Below are 22,392 nucleotides of genomic sequence, written 5' to 3' on the forward strand. Positions count from 1 at the left end.
GAAACGATCGTTGGCTGTGACGGTCAGATGTCATAACGTGTGTGTGGGAACAATAAAGGTATTCATCATTCCTGGATTAAGCCTGTTTGCGGACCCCTCCTTCGATTTTCTTGATACTGTTGCCATTGGGATCCTGCACCAGCACTCAGGTGTACAATTCTTTTGATTGGATGTATAGATTAAGCCCCACCCTATACCCATTTACATGATTATAAACAAGTGTCTAATACAGAGGCTGGAGTACAGTCATGTAAAATGAGGCTGCTATGGTAAATGTAGTTATGCTTTTATAGGTAGTAGTGCAGATGCAAACTAACTTTCCACAATCTCTTTTGTGTACCCAAGTGCACTGGAGAATGTGATAGGGTGTAGAGATACCCTGAGCAATTTGTCAAATTTGTCATTGGTTCCTTTTCATGTCTATCCTGTAGCTTTGTTATGAGAAGTTGATTTTCTGGTCTGACTCTCACTAATTTGTTTTACATGTCTGTAAAGTATTCAAAATTGTAATCGCTTTGTATTCAGCCTAATGTTAATTTGAATTTTCAGGAAACATTTGAAGAGAACCCAGGACGTCAGTGGTTGAATCAGTTCCTCAGCGACCCTTTAGTATCTAAAACAAAAGATGGAGATCCACCAGAAGGAGGTCTTTTCATGGACAGCTTCCGTTATTTCCACCCGAATCAGAAGAATGCCTTTACCTGCTGGTGTTCTGCCTCTGGGGCCCGGCAAACCAACTACGGCACTCGTATAGACTACATCCTGGGCAACAGGACTCTGGTGGAGACAGAATTCCTGGATTCAGTAATTATGCCTGAGATTGAAGGCTCTGACCATTGCCCCGTAAAAGCATTTATGAAATGTAGGCCAATTGCGGCAGATCGATGTCCTCCTCTCTGTACTAAATTCTTACCAGAATTTGCTGGTCGGCAGCAAAAACTGTCCCAGTTTCTTGTGAAGAAGAGTAAAGACTTTACAGAACCAAGCAGAGAGAAGGAGGAGCTGTCAAGCTCTCAGTCCTCAAATGAGGGACCTGAAGTTACTTCATCCAGAAAGAGGGCTCCAGATAAAGTTAATGGTATAGCTGGAAAGAAGAACAAAGTGGACATTAAGAGTGGACAAAGCAGTCTCCTAGGCTTTTTTAAGCCTGCAATACAGAAAACCTCTTCACAGTCCCAGGATAATGCCCCTAAACTGGAAGGTCAGAAAAATCTTGCCAAAGAGTTAGAAAAGAAAAGGAACCCTTCATTAGTCCCTGAGAAGGGGAATCGGCAGCAGGCAGCCTTCTGGAAGTCTTTGTTGAAAGGACCTCCACCACCACCCAACTGTAAAGGACATGCAGAGCCCTGTGTCTTACGGACAGTGAAGAAAGCAGGTCCTAACTGTGGTCGTCAGTTCTATGTATGTGCACGTCCTGAAGGCCATTCCTCCAACCCTCAGGCCCGCTGCAACTTCTTCCTCTGGGTAAACAAAAAGAATGGAACCGATGCTTGAAAATGTAGTATGGCTCTATTCTTGTTTGAATAATAGACAACATGGTGCTGCACGGTCATTTTGATATAGGCTAAAAGAATATACTTTATTATCTTGGTTATGGTAACTCTCCAGGGAGAGAGGACAGGTTGCAGTTGGACCACATATGCCCAGTGAGTCCTGAATCCGGCTTAGTGCAGTCATGTGTGTTTGATTCTCTCTTATCGGAATGCATTTTTATTCATGTAAACCAGACGGTGGCAGAAATAAGTATTCTGAAGTATTATAGCTTTGTTACCCTGTTTCTCTTCCCTGCTATAAGGCCACATGCTCTGACACCTACAGTTATTCTGGTGCTTGGCTTTTCTTTAATGTAAACCTGGAATAGACGTGTGTTGCTCAAAATAATCGCAAACAATCATTTCGGGTAACAGCTTAGGAATGACAATTTTAGCTGCTAGCTTTTGCTCTATAGAGCAGAGGACAAGTAAAGTCATCCTGCTGTGGGAACTGCCACATCCTAGATCTTCACCAATCAAGAATGATTGTCTTAACTGTGGACAAACTCAGCCTCTGTTTGTAGCTCTTGCCACAGTTAGAAATTGATCTGGTAGGTATCTGTCAGTCTGTCAGATCCACAGAACTACAGTGGAAGTTACTAAATCTGTAGTGAGGACTCCCTGTGGTAATTTTAAAGTGACCCAGTAGTGAGAGGTGTGTAAAGGCTGCCAAATGTATTTTCCTTTTACAATTCTATTTGTCTGGCAGTCCTACTGATCCTGTGCTTTCAATACTGTAAACACCTGGCCCGGAAACCGTTTATTACTTTTTGTTTGTTGTTTTTTTTTTTTTTTTTTTTTTGTGACAAAAGACTTTATTTAAGCCAAAAGAAGGAAATAACCAATTATTACCTTTCTGGTATTGCACAATCTTGAACTGTGCCTCTCCTCCTGTTTATACATGTTGTACTGTATTTTTGTACTAAACCTTTCAATAATTATTATTATTATTAAAAAAAATAACATACATTTGGAAGATTAACACAGTAGTACCGACTAAATCAGCACTACAGTAGCTGCTAGCATTCTTGTTTGATGTGTGTGATTCAGGCTCCACTGAAGAGGAAATTAATATGGCAGTCTCCATATCCCTTTCACTACAGGGTCTCTAATAATGAATGTTGACTGAAGTGTATATGGCAGTATAAATGTGTGTAAAGTTGTACTACAGGAGCCATTAGTTGGCAGATGATGATCAACTTTTTCTTTGTGGTCACTGTCTGATGAGCTTCTTGAATTAACATCAGTGTAACCTCCTCTTTCCAGCGTACACTTATTCACCGGGGCCTTGTTCATTGTAAACTTAACTTCTTAAAAACAAAAAAACTATGCAGTGATCATCCAATCCAATGAAGGGGCATCCGTATGGACAGAAGGGACATCCTGTGAACTCCTGAGTGACCCTGACCAGTAACCGCTCTTACATCTAGCAGTGAGTGAGCCCGTCCAATAGCAGCTCTTACATCTAGCAGTGAGTGAGCCCGTCCAATAGCAGCTCTTACATCTAGCAGTGAGTGAGCCTGTCCAATAGCAGCTCTTACATCTAGCAGTGTAGGCTGCTGGAATGCCCTGGCTGCACATTCATACTGCAACGCTTGGTGTAGATCTACATGGATGAATAAAGCTTGAAAAGCACTTTTTAGTATTGTCTTTCTTTTTGTGTGTATAGTTTGTTATATTTCATGTTTCACTGACTGACAATTGTTTCACATTTCAAATGGGAAATTTTGACTTTTAATAAATCATATTTTGTACATTTTCCATTGCCAATATAAATTGCATTTTTATGGTTGTGGTTTTTCTTTCACTTGGACACCTGAAGTGAGAGGGATATGAATGCATATATATATATATATATATATATATATATATATATATATATATATATATATATATATATATATATATATATATATATATATATATATATATATATATATATATATATATATATATATTATTTCAGGTGTGTGATTCTCACTTCTGCAGCTAAAGAGATCAGCAGGGCTGCCAGGCAACAGGTACTGTATAAAAGGAAATAAATATGGCATCCTCCATATACCTCTCACTTCAAGTTGCCTTTTACTTTTTTTTTTAGATAACGTTTAAGATAACGTGTGCAGAATTTCCAGTTACCTTCCAGAGGAGGAGACACTGAAAGCCCAATATAATGTAGTATTTTTAGGTATAATTGATGAATGTAGATAATAAGGAGAAGGTGTTCTGATCAATCCAGGTTGCAAGACAAGCAACCACTAACAACCTGTTATACTGGAAATACACGGCTCAATTTTAAGCCATTAAGATGGCTCGATAGATCATTTCTGACATGTCCGATCACCGTTCAATCGCCTAGCTGCTTGATTTCTCATTGAAGCGAATTGAAAAAAGAAAATAAAAATGAGCGGAGGATAAGAGAATTGAGCGGGCAAAACAATTGGGCACAGAATTGAGCGCTAGAATCGACCCGTGTATTTCTCCTGTTTTTTAATAACGTTTCTAGTGTTATCACCATGGTGATGAGGCATGTAGTATTCACTAAACTATTTACCTCAGGCAAACCTAAAGTTAACTATTCTGTCTTTAAAGTGACTCTGTAACAAAAATTACAACGTTTTTTCTACCATCCTACAAGTTCCTAAACCTATTCTAATCTGTTCTGGCTCACTGCAGCACTTTGTACTATCACGGTCTCTGTAATAAATCAATGTATCTTTCCCTTGTCAGACTTGTCAGGCTGTGTCTGGAAGGCTGCCAACTCTTCCGTGCTGGTCTGTTCCTCTATGCACACTCCAGTGTGTGTTTTATTTACATAAGATAGCAGAGAAGCTGCTGGCTTATCAGTGATAGAAGAGAGCTGGATAAAAATCCTCCTCTGTTAAGCTGTGAAAGTAGCTGGCTGACACATACTGAGGAATTACAAACACAGGCACAGGCAGAGCTGTCTGCAGGGAGCCTGTCACTTCAGTGCATGAGAGAAGAAGAGGACAGAAGGTAAACACACAAATGATCTTTTGAGATTCAAAAGGAAAGCTGTATACAGCCTGCTTGTGTATGGATGTATTTTCTATGTGTGGACATATTGTACATCAATCTACTTCCTGTTTTGGTGGCCATTTTGTTTGTTTATAAACAAACTTTTTAAAACTGTTTTTGACTACTTTTAACGCAGCGGGGAGCGGCGAAATTGTGACAGAGGGTAATAGGAGATGTCCCCTAACGCACTGGTACGTTTACTTTTGTGCGATTTTAACAATACAGATTCTCTTTAATGCTTGGGAATACACGGTTCGTTCCTGCCGGGCGTTTCTCCTCTCGATCGTTTTTGCCGCTCGATTCTGCAGTTGATTCTCTTATCTTCCGCTCGTTTTTCTTATCTTTTTCCATTCACTTCTATCAGAAATCGAGCAGCAGAAGAATCGAAGGGGAGATCGGACCTGTCGGAAATTATCTATCAAACCATCTAACCACCTAAAAAACGAACCGTGTATTCCCAGCATGAGTTAAGGAGAGATCTCTAAAGTTTAACATTTCAATCCTTAAAATGAACTACATAGCCCTCAATTCACTAAGCTTATCTCCTGTCTTTAACGTTTTTAGAGTTATCACCATGGTGATGAGGCATGTAGTATTCAGGAAACCTTTTACCTCAGGCAAACCTAAAGTTAACTCTTCTGTCTCTAAAGTTAACTCTTCAATCCTTAAAATAACTCCAGAATTCTAAAATTAAAGACGGTGTTAATTAACTGCGTGTGAAAATAACTACAGAGGAGGTAACTTAACCTTCCTGGCGGTAAGCCCGAGCTGAGCTCGGGCTATGCCGTGCAGGAGGATTTCTCAGGCCCTGCTGGGCTGATTCGCATGATTTTTTTTGTTACACGCAGCTAGCACTTTGCTAGCTGCATGTACTGCCCGATCGCCGCACCGCCCTAGGCTCGCTACATGATTTAAAAAAAAAAAAATTAAAACCGTGCTGCACTGCCCCCTGGCGGATTCTAATAGACCGCCAGGAGGGTTAAGGTGCGTACACACTCGCTACAAAAGGAAACGACCCTCCTGCTGGACCCTCCCGCTGGGCGGTCTTTAGCCGACAGTAGCGCGTGTGTACGACAGAGAAAACTTCCCACTACACAATGAGAGGGTTATCTTATCTCTTCATTCCTTAAAGAGGAACTCCAGTGAAAATAATGTAATAAAAAATGCTTCATTTTTACAATAATTATGTATAAATGATTTAGTCAGTGTTTGCCCATTGTAAAATATTTTAAATCCCTGATTTATATGCTGACATTTATCACATGGTGACATTTTTACTGTTGGCAAGTGATGTAGCTGCTGCTTGCTTTTTTGGCAGCTGGAAACAGCTGGAAACCGCTATTTTCCACAATGTAACAGGGTTCACAGACAGGAAACTGCCAGAAGTACCTCGGTACTCTGATATTGTGGTGAAATTCCTCCCACAAGAAGCTCTGTCATACAGCGCCCCCTGATGGTCTGTTTGTGAAAAGGAATAGATTTCTCATGTAAAAGGGGGTATCAGCTACTGATTGGGATAAAGTTCAATTCTTGGTCGGAGTTTCTCTTTAAAGTTACCTCTGAAGTTATTTTAACATACAGTTAATTAACAGTGGAGGTAACTTAACTACAGAGGAGGTAACTTTAAGGAATGAAGAGACAAGATAACTCTCTCACTGTGTGGTGGCAACTGTCCTGGTCAAGAAAGATCTAATCTGTAAGTGGCTGCTCTGGACCCCAAACACTGGCCACTAACTGCAACACAGTTTGCTGTAGACTGCAGTCTTTTCAGAGCGATTCAGTCTGTGCCTGACCACCTGCAGTCTGCCAAGCATGATAATTTAATCGAAGCAGTCGTTACCTCGCCCATAGAGCCTACAATAACTTCCTTAACCCAGCTGCATCATATGACCATCATATCACATACAGGTGATTCACTTTGTTTATGCAAGTTTAAAAAAAAAATGATCAGAAAAATCCACCACTCCCGATCTTTTTTTATCATTTTTAACCTCAAAGGGGTACTATGGCATACATTTCAACATGGTTTGTGTTAAAAAAAAATCACTTTTAACACCCCTCTACTTCCTTACACAGCTGAGCTGCTTCATTAGATCACATCTCCGTGATAAGAAAGTTTTGGGCTGCTCTTTGCTAATAGACACTCTAAACAGGTGATTATAACGCAGCAGGATTTTCATATGTTAACTAGCTAAGTAAATATATAAACAGGCTCCTAAATAGTTACTTAGCAGCCTATTTATTTACTTAGCTAGTTACATGTGAATACAATAATGTAGTGTGCGTGCGAGAGAGCCAGCCGCTCATTATTTTTTTTCTAAATTCATTTTAACGGGAATATTAAGAAAAAATTTAAAAAATTCATTATTTCTCAGTTTTCAGCCATTATAGCTTTAAAATACTACATGCTACCATAATTAAAACCCATGTATTTTATTTGCCCATTTGTCCCGGTTATTTTACCATTTAAATTATGTCCCTATCACAATGTACGGTGCCAATATTTTATTTGGAAATAAAGGTGCATTTTTTCAATTTGCGTCCATCACTGTTTACGAGCTTATAATTTAAAAAAGTACAGTAATACACTCGCTTGACTTTCATATTAAAAAAGTTCAGACCCTTAGGTAACTATTTGTGTTTTTTGTTTTTTTTTTAATTAAAACTTTTATGTGGGTTTTTTTAGAGTGGGCTTGTAAACAGGGGATTTTAATTGAAATTTATTGTGTATGTTTAAAAAAAAAAAATGTAGCTGTAGTTTTACTATTTGACCATAAGATGGCCACAGTGAGTTTTTGATTTTCTGTCTTCCAAGCGAGAGCTCTTGCAGCAACAGAAGGGGTGACGTGGGACATAGAAAAATCGCGGCTTTCCAGAGAAAGCTTTCGTTTTTTTCTTAGCGGAATATTGATCAATGAATGGGATCTGTATTCCCATTCATTTATCTGAGGGGCAGCAAAAGGCAGCGGTAGCGCACCCGGCCCCACAGCAGCTGTGCAGTCTATCTGGACGGATATATCCGTCCAGATAGACTGAAGTGGTTAAATACGGTAACTGACGTGAGGATGATGGAACAGCATAATTTTTGCCATAGTGCCCTTTTACTTACAATTTTAGAATGCTATCTTTTTTGTCAGGACCAGTTTTGGAAATTGAAATCTTACAGCCCATCTCCAGATAGTTAGATACATACATACACATACTCATATATTTTTGTTAAAAAAAAATTGGTCAGCTAAATGTCTGCTTAGCCAGTTTGTGGAATGAAAAGGTAAGAAAAACACACCATAAACTTTTGCACCTCTCTTTATTATTGTCAGTTTTCTTTGCATATGAAGTTGTCAATCACACCTGCAGCCTGCGTATTGGTGGACAATGGCTACGTTTATTTTTGTTGGGGGAATTAATTTCATAGGAGCTTACACGGTAAATAGGAAGTTTCTTTGACCACATCTATGAAGAAAGCTGGGTGCTGCAACTACAAGTGTCTCTATAGTGTTGCCCATGTTTACCTGGTAGGCATGTGATCAGTATGATCATGTGATTGATTTGTAAGGCTCTGATTTGCTGGACATGATCATGTGCTAAAGCAGGAAGTGATCGTAGCAAATTAGAACTTTTCAACTCTATCTCCTGATCACATGTTTCTCCACCAGTACTGGTAAGTAGAAGCAATTTTGCTTATGTCCATCCAAATAGAGATAGCTGTTATATTCATTGTGAGCACCTTTGGAAGATAAAGTGATATAAATTGTTCAGTGTATTCTGTATAGCACCAACATATTCCACAGTGCTTTACTAATACAGAATTTTAATAAATTATTGATTTCCTATATATCCTAAGAACTAGGCTCTCAAGCGTATCCAAAGGGGTACTTTAGTTGGGTACAGGGGTACTTGGACTTGTCATAGTCAACTCATTAAAATAAGTTTTGAGATTAAAATAATTACATATCATATAAAAATAAATCTGAATACATTTTATGATTAACTGAAAGAATAAAAAAAAATCTTTGAAAAGCAATTATACTCAAGTAGGGAACACTCCCAAAAATACATGTCAAGGGGTACTTGAAGTGATGTCACCCACACTAGGGGGTACTTGGCCAATGCATGCAGTAATAAAATGGGGTACGTGCTCAATCATTTTAAGAAACACTGTCCTAAGCCAATTAGGAGGTGGGGGGGAACGGGACTCAGAAAGCAAATGTAGCTGATTAGTACCTTGCTTCAGTTATTGGCTGCATCTCTGTGCAGCAAAGCTCAGCCCCACCCCTTCCTGTCCCTTCAATTGTGTCAATAGTAACTGATATCTGCACCAATGCAGAGGAGGAATGAATAGCAGTCAACATGGAGAAGAAGCAATTACAGCCAAGTCTCTGCTTCAATCCATTTAATCAAACTACTAGGGGAACTCACAATAGAGTTGACGTTAGGCAACCTTATGGCCTCTACCCCTGTATGAATCTCACAAGTTTATTTAAGGGAAACCTAAATGGAAGGAACTATTGCTGACCCTTTTTTTTTTTATATAGCTGTCAAGTTTGGCTGTTGTACATATGTGTTACTAACCCATAGTAAATACATAGGACAGTTACCGTAACTTGACTACTTTGGCTGCAAGCATTAGGGATTCTAAAACTACTGCAGCTAAAAGGTCAGCCATAGGGCAGCATCCATATTCCTCTATGGTGAGGTACCTCTTAAAAGGGATAAGTAAAAAATGTATATAGAGTGTGAGAAGTTCTCAGGAGTTCAGATGTCCTCATATCGGTCAGCGAAGATGAAATGCTCGTACAGTACATGCATTTTTCTATTTTTTAGAAGTTTTAAGTGTCCTAGTGTTGCCCACAGCAACCACACGCCAGCTACTCTTTTTCTCTTGCTGATTAGCACATTTGTGTGTTGTCATGGACGCGCCCGCATTTCAGGGGAGGTGGGTGGATTGCAGCTGTCACCTAGCATGCGGTTTTTAATGGGCGGGTCTTTTTACGAATATATCCTATATAAAATGAATGTGGACAAATTATAGCATGACTATAGGAGGGGGCAGTACTACAGGGCTGCTTGTCTGGGTGTGATGTACTCCTGTGCTGGCGGTTAAGCATACATAGTGATGTACTTTGGCTCCATGTTGCCAAAATAGGTACGCTCCCACTCGCTCATCAGGTCAAAGTGCAGAGGGCGGTGGCAGAAGTTGCACTCGGCCGCGGATGGTGATTTCAAGGGCATCCCAACTTCCTTCCATGTGTGCACCAAGCTCTCTGAAAACAGAAGTGCAAGCACAGCATTAATGGCTTGTTCCTAACTTTGTCGCATTAAGAAATTCAAATAAAGTCGCCTACGTCTTTGACTAAAGTCACAGTCCCATTTCCCCTACATAATAGACACCTGTGTTAATTATTGGGAATCATGCACCAAAACGGTGAGTTGGGCACCTGATATGGGTAGTAGCCAATCGGCTACTACATAGGAATTATTGTAGCCAATTGGCTACAACTAGCGGTTTTTCAGGCACTGGGGTCAAGTACGTGGTTTTTTTTAAACCAGGGGTCAGGAACCTTTGTGGCTGAGAGAGCCATGAATGCCGCATATTTTAAAATGTAATTCCGTGCGAGCCATACAATATGTTTCAAATAAATACAAGTACAATTGGAGCGGCCGTTAGTTTTGGGGGGAGCGAGAGTAAGCTAGTAGTGCTATAGCAGTAGCGTGCCTACTTTGAAAATTTTACTTGCGCTGCCACACTAAGCTGAGTTTTTTGAGCAGTGTAGTTAAGTGAATCAACCTCTACAGATTTGTCTGCAAGCCAGATGCAGCCATCAAAGGAGCCACATCTGGCTCCCGAGCCATAGGTTCCCTACCCCTGGTTTAGGCACTTAGAGGTGAGGGTTAGGCATTAGTTTTGAGGAGTTTCGTTTTGGAATATGGAGGGTGGATTAGGGTTAGGTGTGGGGGGTTTAGTTTAGGCACACAGAGGGTGGATTAAGGTTAGGCATTAGGTGTGGGGGGTTTAGTTTAGGCACATGAAGGGTGAATTAGGGTTAGGTATTAGGTGTAGAGGTGTGTGGTTGGGGGGGGGGGAGGAGAGGGGGGGGTGGAACTTAGAAGGGAGGGTTCAAGTGAGAATGGGGGCCGGATAGTGAACAGTAAAATATTGGTAAACTAAATTACCAATATTTTACTACGGGTTGCACCACTCGGCGCCCAACTCAGTGTACATTATTGCAAATAATCTTTAAATTCCATTTTCCTTTGATTTTGGTAGTTTTTCAAAGGAGACTGTAAACTGACAGTGTTAGCAATGTAAATGCTATCATGTGGTGAGCTTAATTTTTCTTTCAGAAGTTTTTTCTTCAAATCCCCTTGTGAAAATAGAACCTAGCTTTTCTATTGGATTTACATATAAAACTGTTGCAATTGATAACTTTTGAAACATTTATTTAAAGGGCAAAGACTATAAATTCAATTCTCAAGTCTATAAATGGTCAGGGTGGGAGATGTAAAATTTGGTGCAATTTTTAGGCAGCTTGAAATTGAGCCCAGTGAATGCAGTTGCAGAGGCTGGGAGCACACTTGTGTGTCTGCAAGTGAGAACGTGCAAGTTTTTTTTTCACAAATGCTAATGTAATTGATAGACAATACATGCAGTGCTTCACTGATGTCAGTTTTTTTCTGCATGGGAAAACTGCATTCACATGTCCACTAGCACTTCGGTTAACATTGGTTCTCAGTTTTCCTGTGCAGAAAATGAGCACAAAAACAGACAAGTGTGCTCCCTGTCTGAAACTTCCACGTTATACATAGGCCCTTTTTTTTCAGCTGATATAATCACTTTGAATAGCAAGGTTAGGGTCAAAAGATTGCTGGCAGATTCAATCAAGCCTTTGATCAGTTTCAAGCCATATATTGATTGAAAGCAATAGTAGAAGGACATCAGCCAAGAAATAATCACTCACTTCAGAATTGGGCCAGTAATGACCAGTAAAGACCTGTGCCAGTTTTATAAATAAGCCCTTTATAATACATCGAGTACTTACCTACGAAGTAGCTCATCATGGCAGGAGTATGGTGGGGGGAAGGAGCCAGCCTTAGTAGCTCCTCCCCTCGGGGAACGGTCGGATAGTTGATGGCCTGGACGTAAATGTTGTTCTCGGTCAGGAGGGTGTCGCAGATCTTGGTGTTCATTGCAGCATTACCGACCTGCCATAAACAGACAGAATTATGTATTTATGTAGCACTGAAATCTTACACAGCACTTTACACTGTATATAGTCATATCTCTAACAAACTAATCCCTCTGGTGGTGGCCATACATGGTAGAACTTTTTTTTTTTGTAATATAAAGGAACTGCCTAAATTATCCTTTCAATATATTCACTTAATTTACCCTTATACTACATAGAAATGGTACGATTGGATGAAAAAATTGTACCGTGTATGGCCACCATTAGAGCCACAATCTACTGTCCCTACCACAGTCTAAGGTTAGGTTTATTGGTTGTCTTAAATTATCAAAATGATTTTCGGATGTTGAATAAAGTGGTGTACTTGGAAGAAACCCAGGCAAATGGGGAAAACATACACCTCCATGCAAATAACGATCTTTAAAGTTGTAAACCTGGGTCTAAAGCCCCATCTACACGATACGATTCTTTGTACGATTCAATTACGATTCTATTTACGATCCGATTAAATCCGACATGTCCGATCAGAATTCGATTCGATTGAATTGGATTTGCCATTTTAAAACAATGGCAAATCGAATTGAATCGAATCGAATTCCGATCGGACATGTCGGATTTAATCGGATCGTAAATAGAATCGTACAAAGAATCGTATCGTGTAGATGGGGCTTAAGTTCTGCATGGCGGAAATGCCATCCACTGTGCTACCATGCTGCAAATAACAGCTTTCAGAGAAGTCTACAAATACAATCTTGCAGAACAAGGGATCCTCCATGCTGCTCTGGAACCTCCCCCCAGACCTGAACCAGGTATCTATAATTTAAGAGGAAATAGCTGACAGCATTAAAGAGACCCTGAGCAGTAACATATATTAAAAGATTTCACTTACCTGGAACTTCCTCCAGCCCACCGTAGGCCGCGAGGTCCCCCGGTGTCCTCCTGGCTCCTCTCCGTGTCCCACTGGCGGCTCCCATTACCGGCATTGTGCGACTCTTCCTGGATCCTGACGCTCGTCGTCATCACGCCGGCCGGCAGGAGCGGTTTAGAGTTAGAAAACCGCGCATGTGCAGACCTGTCACGCCGGCCGCCGTGATGACGACGAGCGTCAGGATCCAGGAAGAGTCGGTCCGACACCCGGCCCGGGTGTTGCCGGTAACGGGAGCCGCCGGCGAGACACGGAAAGGAGCCAGAAGGATGCCGGGGACCTCGCGGTCTACGGTGGGCTGGAGTAAGCCCCAGGTAAGTAAAATCTTTTAATTTACGTTACTACTCAGGGTCCCTTTAAAATTCCCACCTTTTGCTGTTGTATTAATCCATCTATATCAGTGTCCCTGTGGGTCATAAGGAGATTACTTAAAGGAGTTATCCGGGATAAATAAAGTAAATAAACGCTACTTACCGGGGGCTTCCTCCAGCCCCAAGCTCCCAGGACGTCCCACGCCGCAGCTCTCCCCGCAGCCGTTCGCCGGAGCTCCGACCCGGTCCCTGGCGATGACGTCAGAGCGACCTGGAGGTCGCTCTGTACTGCGCCTGCGCGAGCAGCGCTGTCAATCACCGCCACATGGGCCGGAGCAGGCGCAGTACAGAGCGACCTCCAGGGGTGCAAACATACAAATAAGAAGTACGTTTTTTCCAGAGTAAAATGAGCCATAAATTACTTTTCTCCTATGTTGCTGTCACTTACAGTAGGTAGTAGAAATCTGACAGGTGTTGGACTAGTCCATCTCTTCATAGGGGATTCTCAACAAGGCTTTTATTCTTTATAAAGACATTCCCTAAAAAGGATTTAAACAATGATGCTGGCCAGCTTCCCTGCTCGCTACACAGTTTTTGGACAGTTGGACAGAGCAACTGCCATTGACTAAGTGCTTTTGAAAATAAATAAATCCCTGAGAATTCCCATAAAGAGATGGACTAGCCCAAAACCTGTCGCTTCTGTCAGATTTCTACTACCTACTGTGACAGCAACATAGGAGAAAAGTAATTTATGGCTCATTTTACTCTGGGAAAAGCGTAGTTCTTATTCGTATATGTTAGCACATAGTTAACATTTTGCAATTTTTCACCATGGTTCCCCTTTAACTGTATTTACTAACAGTGGACAGTACCACTGATTCAGAACACATATGCAGATCAAGCCATTAGATGCTAATTTTGGGTCTGAAGATTGGCTTTAAAGTTTTGAGCCCCATATAGAATTTTTACCAGCCAAAACAATTGTTTGTGATTGTTTCGGCCCCCAGTGTGTTGCCAAGCACTGAATTTGGCCGAGCTGCAAGGACTGTGCTATAGAGAGAGGAGGAGGCTGATCAGGAGGCTCCCTGCAGCACCAATGTAGAAAGCAATTGGCTGAGAACACCTTCCACAACCGACTACCTGTTATTGGAGTCTGCACAGGCACATTAGATGGTCCTGCAGCATTTTGATGTGTTGTTCCAATTCTTATGTACTGAATGGGGTAATGCCATTCTTTACAGCATCATACCATCACTGCAAGCAGTGGTGCCGAGTGGTATGTACCGCTAGTAGTGTGAATGGGCTCTATAAATGAGTTTCTTTCCATTCTGTAGCTTACCCTAATGGGGATGATGTGGCTGGGACAGTTGATGACTGGGAGGCCAGCATCCATCAGCAGTTGGCGCATGTGCTTGACGTTCCGCTGGTGGGCACGTCGGAGAGCCTGCCCCTCCTCGCTCTTCAGGACGCGCACAGACTCCAATGCTCCAGCTAGCACCATGGGGGGGAGGGAGGTAGTGAAGATGAAGCCAGCTGCATAGGAGCGCACTGTGTCTATGAGAGCAGCTGTACTTGCCACATAGCCACCAACACAGCCAAACGCCTTCCCTAAAAGAACAATGGATAGAAGATTAGAGGCAGCAGTGTACATTATAGAGGAACTTTAGCCTAAACAAACATACTGTCATTACGTTACATTAGTTATGTTAATTAAAATAGTTAGGTAATATAATCTCTTACCCACCCAGTTTTAAAAGAACAGGCAAATGTTTGTGATTTCATGAGGGCAGCCATCTTTTTGGTTGAAATGAGGTGACAGGGAGCATCAGACACAGTTCCAACTGTCCTGTGTGCTGATCACCCCTCCCAGTTGTTAGGCAAGGAGAACAACAACATCATAAATCCCATCATGATTTTCACAGCATCAGGGGAAAAATGCCCGGGCCGTTTTCTTTGATGGGGCGGAGCTTAGCTAAAAATGCAGCTAAAAATGAGACTTCGGTAAGAAAAACAAAGTTCTGATGCTGTGAAACTGTTAAAGTCTTTTCAGTTCTGCTGAGTAGATTTTTAGTTTGGAGGTTCACTTTAACATGTCGTAAGACTCATACACACGCTAAGCTAAAGTTGTTTGACACGTCCGACAAACTATAGATTTCACAGAGTTGGACGACAATCGTGTGCAAAAATGTATCCAAACAATAACGACTAGTGGCCAACATTGGGCATTTTACCAGGTCCATCTGACGAACCAACTCAGACGACTGTTGGGCAGATATTGTGTAGTTGGCCATGTGTGTACAATGTTGGAGTGGGGGATTAGGGGTGGGGCAGGTGCGTGTCCCACTTTCTTATCTCAAAATGTTGGTAGGTATGACTTTAGGTTATTGGTCAGTGGCGATAGCTGCTAGTATATAGATTTGTGGGGGTATAGCTAGGGGCTGAGGGCAGGGGCTCTGGGCGGGACTAGTGGAGTGGCCGTTACTTACAAGGAGCATGCGTAAGTTACCACGCACGCTATGCTGCACTACTGCAGCAAAGTGTGTGCTGAGCTCCCGCTCCTCTCCATGCATATATACAGCAGCGTTCCAGGATTCTCCTCATCAATGCAAATAGGCTACAGCAAACACCCATAAAAGTGACACCAATGGGTGCAGACCCTACCACAAAGGTTTGTAAGCGCCTTAGGGGTTTAATGCCCTCCCGCTATCGCCAGCAAACAGCTTGTCTACCCAGCACTCACTACAGGGGTTGGTCCTCTTCAGTGTTGAACAGGCTGTTACCCTGGAGGGATGAAAACTATGCACCCTCTGTAGCAAGGGCTGAAAGGGAGATCACCGCGCCCCTGTAATTAAGGCTGAAGCCAGCAGGAGAGGAACAACGGCAGGCCCCTGTAGTGAGGGCTGGGCGGACAAGCTGTTTGCTGGAGATAGCGGGAGGGTGGCAAAAACCCTCAAGGCTCTTAGAAACCTTTGTGGTGGGCGGCTGCACCCTTCGGTGAGTGTCACTCTTATGGATGTTCGCTGTAGGTGATTTGAATTGATGAGGAGAATCCTAGAGCGCTACCGTATACATGTATGTTGTATTGATTTTGGAAGACACAGGTGTTCCAGAATAGAACTACAGAGACTTAAATATTTAGTTCTTAGTTTTAGCAGATGTCTTTTTCTGGTAGAGGTCTGTAATCACTTGTAAGAGTACTTGTGGGATCACTCTGGTGTAGTGACCCTATCTTGTTGTGCAGTATCACTTTCTATCAATTAAGCCCATGGTTATTTTAAATGGCAAAACAAACAGGTACACCACTGCACCCCAGCTGTGTTCCCGGCTCGATCCTGGACCGCCAGAACAATTTATTTGACATTTGATTTGACAATACAATGTATTCAATCGTAAATAAAATGTAGTGTATGGCTACCTTAAAGCATGTTAAGCACAACCTAGGTTAGGACAATGTAAACTAATTAGTGAATGTTGACATTACCAGTCAGCACCAAGCAGCTCCTGCAAACGCACCATTAGCCATTGCTATCATTTTTTCCAGCATTGTCAGTGTGACTGTGCTCTTTAAAGAAGGGGCATGTCTATGGAATGTACTCCATGTGATGTACAGCATAGCTGGAGATATGGTTGCTGCCGATGACGTGTGCGTTGCTCTGATAACACATCCAGCCTGCACTGGGGTCTCCGATAGGGCTCTGGGTGTAAACCTCTGACGCACCCAAAGCCACAGCAGCTGATACATGGCACTGTACCCTGCTGACTCTGGAATAACAAGACTCTCTTCAAGAAATACATTTTACAGGAAGTGATCTTGGTTATTTAGCTGTCACAAATCTGTGGTTTTTGTAAAGGGGATCCAGTATGTAGAAAACATTACCATAAATCTGATTACTTGAGTCACACAAATACTAAATTCACATATCTTTATAATATTAAGTCATATAGGACAGTGGTTACCAAACTTTTTTGGGTAAGGGCACCCTTGGTGGCTTTGAAATTTTTTCAAGGCACCTCTCAGCAAAAACAACTACCGAAATGCCGTTATGACCCTTGTTAGGTGACACGCCACTCCAAGTAGCTAGTGATGCTTATTAGGCACTGTGATTCCTCTCATGTTCAACTTCAACCATGGTTGTGGGGACTAAAGGTTAACTAGCAGCAGGGCCGGTTTAAGCAACTATGGGGCCCCAGGAAAAAATAAACCTGGGGGGCCCCCCAACAGATACCCCAGAGCAAAAATCGGCATTAAGGGACCTTTTTTGGAGCTGGTATAGTCAGGGTGTGAAGCCCCAATCGGTCGGAGCTCCACATTCTGGCTACCCCAGCCTGCATGGGGGACAAGGGGTTAAAAAGTTTCAGCAGGGGGGACCCCACATAATTTAAAAAAAAAAAACGTTTCCCACACTCTAAACATAAAAATTTTTTGGGGAAAATAGGAAAACATGCCAGGGATCTTCATACAGCCATATTGCGGCTGTATAGCGATCCCTGGCCAAAGCGCTGCGGCTGCGTATGGACCCCCTGGAAACCCCGTCAGGAAATGTATTGCTCTTTCTTTTGATTCATGTAAAATTACACTACCGTTAGGTTTGCTACTAAAAATGACATTTACCGCATTTAAAAGTATACTTTTTTCCTTTGAAACTTTAACATTGATTTTCTCAAAAACTATAAGGTCTTTTTGAAAAATTGTTTTTTCCTCTTATTCCCAATGATCGCCTTAACATATCCTGCAAATTTAGGGATACTAGCATTTAAGGTGGATTTGCTATTAATTGTTAAAGTCGGTCGGTTTTTAAATGTGTATTTTTTTTCCTTTGAAACTTTAAAATCGATTTTCTCAAAAACTATAAGGTCTTTTTGAAAAATGTTTTTCCTCTTGTAGCTACTGGGGGCCCCTACAGGCTCTGGGGCAGTTGCCTCCTTTGCCTCTATGGTAGCGCCGGCCCTTACTTGTATATCAATGTGCGGCTGCATTACCTGATGGTATTGCATAAAGGATGGGGATGCATGCCGAGGCACCCCTGAAAGGTGCCCGAGGCGCACCAGGGTGCCGCGGCACCCAGTTTGAGAACCCCTGATATAGGAAAACAGGAGAAAATCGCTATACTAGTGTTAACTAACATCTCATGATTATTATTTTTTTATACATGTCATTGAAGATATGTGAAATATGTCAGACACAAAGCAGTTTGGGCATGCTAAAAAGAACACCATGGAGTAGTAGGGACTCTTGCACAGTGGCTCTTTTTCAATTCACTCTGGCCCATGTGCAATTAACCTTTTCTCCTGAGTTTTCTCCTAAATGATAATTTCACACCTTGCCAATAAAATGCATTTTAAACCACCAGCAAGCAAGACATTTTTTTTTTATTTGATAGTACTTTTTCACCTACTTTTTGTTACTTTTTCGATTAGAAAATTCTGAGATGTAATTTCAAAAAGAAATAAAAAAAATGATCTCCTAGGAGAAAACAGGTGAAAAAGTCAATTGCATATTGGCCTCTTTCTCCTAAGTTTTCTCCTAGGAGATAATAATTATGTTTCTGTTTAAGATAACTAGCATTCTGCAATTGAGAAAGTCCAAAAAACTAAGTGAAAAACTACTGTCAAAATTATTCTGAGTATTTTCTTGCTTGCTGGTGCTGGTGAAAAAGTGAATTGAATAAAGGGCCAATGGCCCCCATTCAATTAAATTAAGTTTGCCAGAACTTTTTCAATTACAGGTTGAAGTTATTTTAAACATTCAGTAAAAAATTATCTCCCAGAAGAAAACATAAGAGAAAAAGTGAATTGAATAAGGGCCAGTGACTCCTTACTGAACAGATACTGGCTCCAGCCAAGAACCAAAACCTGCTATTCTATGTCAAAGGTGGGAGTCTTTAATCAAGGGTATGGAGGCTGCCATATTTATTTCCATATAAACCTTGCTAATTGCCTGGCTGATCTGCGCCTGCTGACCTCTTTGGCTTCAGCAGTGTAACGAACGGTGGAGCACAGAGAGGATCTGATTACCGGTGATCTGCAGTATCACTGGGAATACAGATATATACCAGATTATAAGTGATCTGCAGTATCAGCGATAATCTGATATACCCGCTAACCTCTGTACACCCGAGTAGAGTGTAGTGTTAGGTGTAACAGTAACACTGAGAAGACTAAGCCTCAGAGCAGTAAGGAGTACTGCACGGATTCCTTCCGAAGACTCTCCAAAACGGGAAGAGTCAGGCTGAGAGTAGGAAGGATTATCTGAGAGTGACACTCCGGAGGAAGTGTCACCAACAGGACGGGGAACCGCCTCTAATAGTAAGGTCGGTTCTCAAGGTCGGACAAGCCAGGTCGTAAACACACGGACAGATAAAGTACAGATTCAGGAGGCAGAGGCAGAGTCTAAGGTACAGGCAGGGTTCGGCAACAGGGTATCAGATATATCGAGGTACAAAGTCAGGAGGCAGAAGCAGAGTCTAAGAACGAGCCGGGGGTCCGGCAACAGAGTATCAGAATGGCAAGGTACAAGATCAGAGTTCAGGAGGATAGTCAGGCAGGCAAAGGGTCATAACAGATAATCACAATCAAACTAGTACTTTAAAGGGATACTGTAGGGGGGGTCAGGGGAAAATGAGTTGAACTTACCCGGGGCTTCTAACGGTCCCCCGCAGACATCCTGTGTTGGCGCAGCCACTCTCCGATGCTCCGGCCCCACCTCCGGTTCACTTCTGGAATTTCAGACTTTAAAGTCTGAAAACCACTGCGCCTGTGTTGCCGTGTCCTCGATCCCGCTGATGTCACCAAGAGCGCACAGCGCAGGCCCAGTATGGTCTGTGTCTGCACAGTACACTCCTGGTGACATCAGCGGGAGTGAGGACATGGCAACGCAGACACAGTGATTTTCTGACTTTAAAGTCAGAAATTCCAGAAGTGAACTGGAGGCGGGGCCGGAGCATCGGTGAGTGGCTGCGTCAACACAGGATGTCTGCGGGGGACCATTAGAAGCCCCGGGTAAGTTCAACTCATTTTCCGCCGACCCCCTACAGTATCCCTTTAAGCTATCAACAGAAACTAGCTAAGTGTAGGATTACAGCTCCAGCTGGTCCCGGCACACTTAAGGATCTGACTAAGGGTCTGAGTGCTCCCACGTTGTGTTCGCAACGCCAGACAACCAGCAACTGAACAGCCGGCAGTATATATACACAGGCATCTCTCCAGCACCTCCCAAAGTGCTGGACCAATGAGGAGTGGAGCCAGAGTCAGCTGACCAGCCTGGTCAGCTGACTCACTTCTGACTGTCATATATTCTCTGCCCCAGTGCGCGCGCGCGTCACTCTCAACGCTGGTGGACTATGAGTCCCAGCCACACCAGCACTGTCCCTGATATCCGCCGCGGGAGCCGCCATGCTGGATGCGGAAGCAGCCGCCCCGCTCTGAGAGCAAGCGGCTGCTCTTCCGCGCTTTCTTACAAGCAGTGTTTGAATCTCACACCTGAAACAAACATGCTAGTAAAGTAATGGGAGCACTAAAGAGAGCAGCTGATCTGCATTATCACTCTGGGCAGTGGCAAAGATACATACAGCGGTCATGAGACAGCGCCTATTGCGCTGAGAAATGTTGGCTGTCACCTGCCACTTTTCTGCCTGATGTCATTCTTGTATGTAGCGTTAGTATTCATGTGGTGTAAGGATCTGGAAAGTAGTTAAAATAAATGCATGTTTTTACTATGTTTTAGAGTGCGCAAATTGGGTATGCGTTCTCTGCTGGTAAAAGATACAGACCTCTGGGCCCCAATGCAGGATTTGGAAGGGCTTGTGTGTCCCCATAACTGTCTGACTCCCTGTGACTCCCAGCATTAATCAATGTATGGGACTCCCTAGTTGAGCCATGTGTGTTCCTCCGATAGCAGTATTAAAGGGAAAATAAACGTATGATATAATGATTTGTATGTGTAGTACAGCTAAGAAATAAAACATTATTAGCACAGATATGAGTCTCATATTGTTTCCAGTACAGGAAGAGTTAAGGCCCATACACACGTCTGATTTTCGCAAACGACCCGTCGTTTGGACGTCCAAACCACCGGTCGTTCGGAAGTTAAATCGGGCTTGTGTACAGTCTGTTGTTCAGCTGATAAGACTGGACTTGAGCGATTCGCCAAGCGGATTGCTCAAGTCCAGTCTTATCAGCTAAACGACAGACTGTACACACGCCCGATTTGACGTCCGAACGACCGGTCGTTTGGACGTCCAAACGACGGTCGTTTGTGAAAATCAGACGTGTGTATTTGCCTTTAAGAAACTTCAGTTGTTATCTGTGCAAATGAGCTTCTGTGAGCTCTGCAACTTTATAAAGTCTTGGACAGCACTGTCTTTTGAAGCTCTTATCTCAACTTTCTCTCATTGTTTCTTCTTTGTTTATGTTTTTTCTGCAGAGAAAAGTTCAAAGGGTCACTAGCCTGCTCTGTGAAATCCTTTTAAACGCTGAGTGTATTGTGGAAACTGCAATTATTGGAGAATGATGCAATGTTATAAAAAAAGCTATATACCTGAAAATAAAAATATGACACTATTTTCTTTGCTACTAATGTTCTATTAATTATCCGTATTACACAACCAATTCATTATATCATGAGAGGTTTTTTTTTCGCTTCAGTGTCACTTTAACCATGTATGTCACATCCAGGCAGCTGCTGTAGCGCTGCTGCATGCTCTAGTGCGTGATCGTGCACGCACACGTGTTGCCCCCATTAGCCCGGAGATCAATGAATGGGAATATAGTTCCCATTCATTGATCTAAGTCCCTGATTGAAAGTCCGACAGCTTCTTATCAGAAACCGCCTTCTTTCTAATAAAAAAAAAAGTTTCCTGCCCTCTTTAAAGAGAACCCGAGGTGGGTTTGAAGAATATTATCTGCATACAGAGGCTGGATCTGCCTATACAGCCCAGCCTCTGTTGCTATCCCAAACCCCCCTAAGGTCCCCCTGCACTCTGCAATCCCTCATAAATCACAGCCACGCTGCTGACAAACAGATTGTCAGAGCTGGCTGTGTTTATCTCTATAGTGTCAGTCTGCAGCTCTCCCTGCCTCCTGAAGAACTCCGGTCCCTGCCTGCATCCCTTCCCTCCCTGCTGATTGGAGGGAAGGGACGGGGGCAGGGACCGGAGCTATGCAGGAGGCGGGGGAGCAGCTGAGACTGACACTACAGATGTAAACACAGCCTCACAGCACGGCTGTGATTTATTTGGGATAGCAACAGAGGCTGGGCTGTATAGGCAGATCCAGCCTCTGTATGCAGATAACATTCTTTAAACACACCTCGGGTTCTCTTTAAGCTTCCTGGAAGCGAGAAAGTTGGCTTCCAGGATTAAAAAAATAAATTTTGACTGGCCATCTTGTGGCCAAATAGTAAA

The 22,392-nt window shown here is 42.6% G+C and overlaps 2 protein-coding genes across 9 annotated transcripts in view; one reads left to right on the forward strand and one right to left on the reverse strand.

Annotated features, from left to right (window-relative positions):
• The window catches only part of APEX2 (apurinic/apyrimidinic endodeoxyribonuclease 2), an 87,607-nt gene extending 84,314 nt beyond the window's left edge, over window positions 1-3,293 (forward strand). For 7 of the 8 annotated variants that reach the window (XM_068248322.1, XM_068248323.1, XM_068248321.1 and 4 more), the window contains 2 exons: window positions 550-1,464; window positions 2,799-3,293. In XM_068248322.1, the coding sequence (XP_068104423.1) occupies window positions 550-1,464; window positions 2,799-2,885 (1,002 nt within the window). In that variant the 3' untranslated portion in view covers window positions 2,886-3,293. Of the gene's footprint in view, window positions 1-549 lie in introns of all 8 variants that reach the window. The other variant, XM_068248328.1, reaches the window with a different exon arrangement.
• Window positions 3,294-7,858: 4,565 nt separating this feature from the next.
• The window catches only part of ALAS2 (5'-aminolevulinate synthase 2), a 67,194-nt gene continuing 52,660 nt past the window's right edge, over window positions 7,859-22,392 (reverse strand). Inside the window, exons 9-11 of the mRNA XM_068248333.1 lie at window positions 14,331-14,599; window positions 11,609-11,771; window positions 7,859-9,832 (exon numbers count right to left, since the gene is read on the reverse strand). Of these exons, the coding sequence (XP_068104434.1) occupies window positions 9,669-9,832; window positions 11,609-11,771; window positions 14,331-14,599 (596 nt within the window). The 3' untranslated portion in view covers window positions 7,859-9,668. The remainder of the gene's footprint in view (window positions 9,833-11,608; window positions 11,772-14,330; window positions 14,600-22,392) is intronic.

This window comes from Hyperolius riggenbachi, chromosome 8 (genome assembly GCF_040937935.1).
Source record: "Hyperolius riggenbachi isolate aHypRig1 chromosome 8, aHypRig1.pri, whole genome shotgun sequence".
Classification (NCBI taxonomy): Eukaryota; Metazoa; Chordata; class Amphibia; order Anura; family Hyperoliidae; genus Hyperolius; species Hyperolius riggenbachi.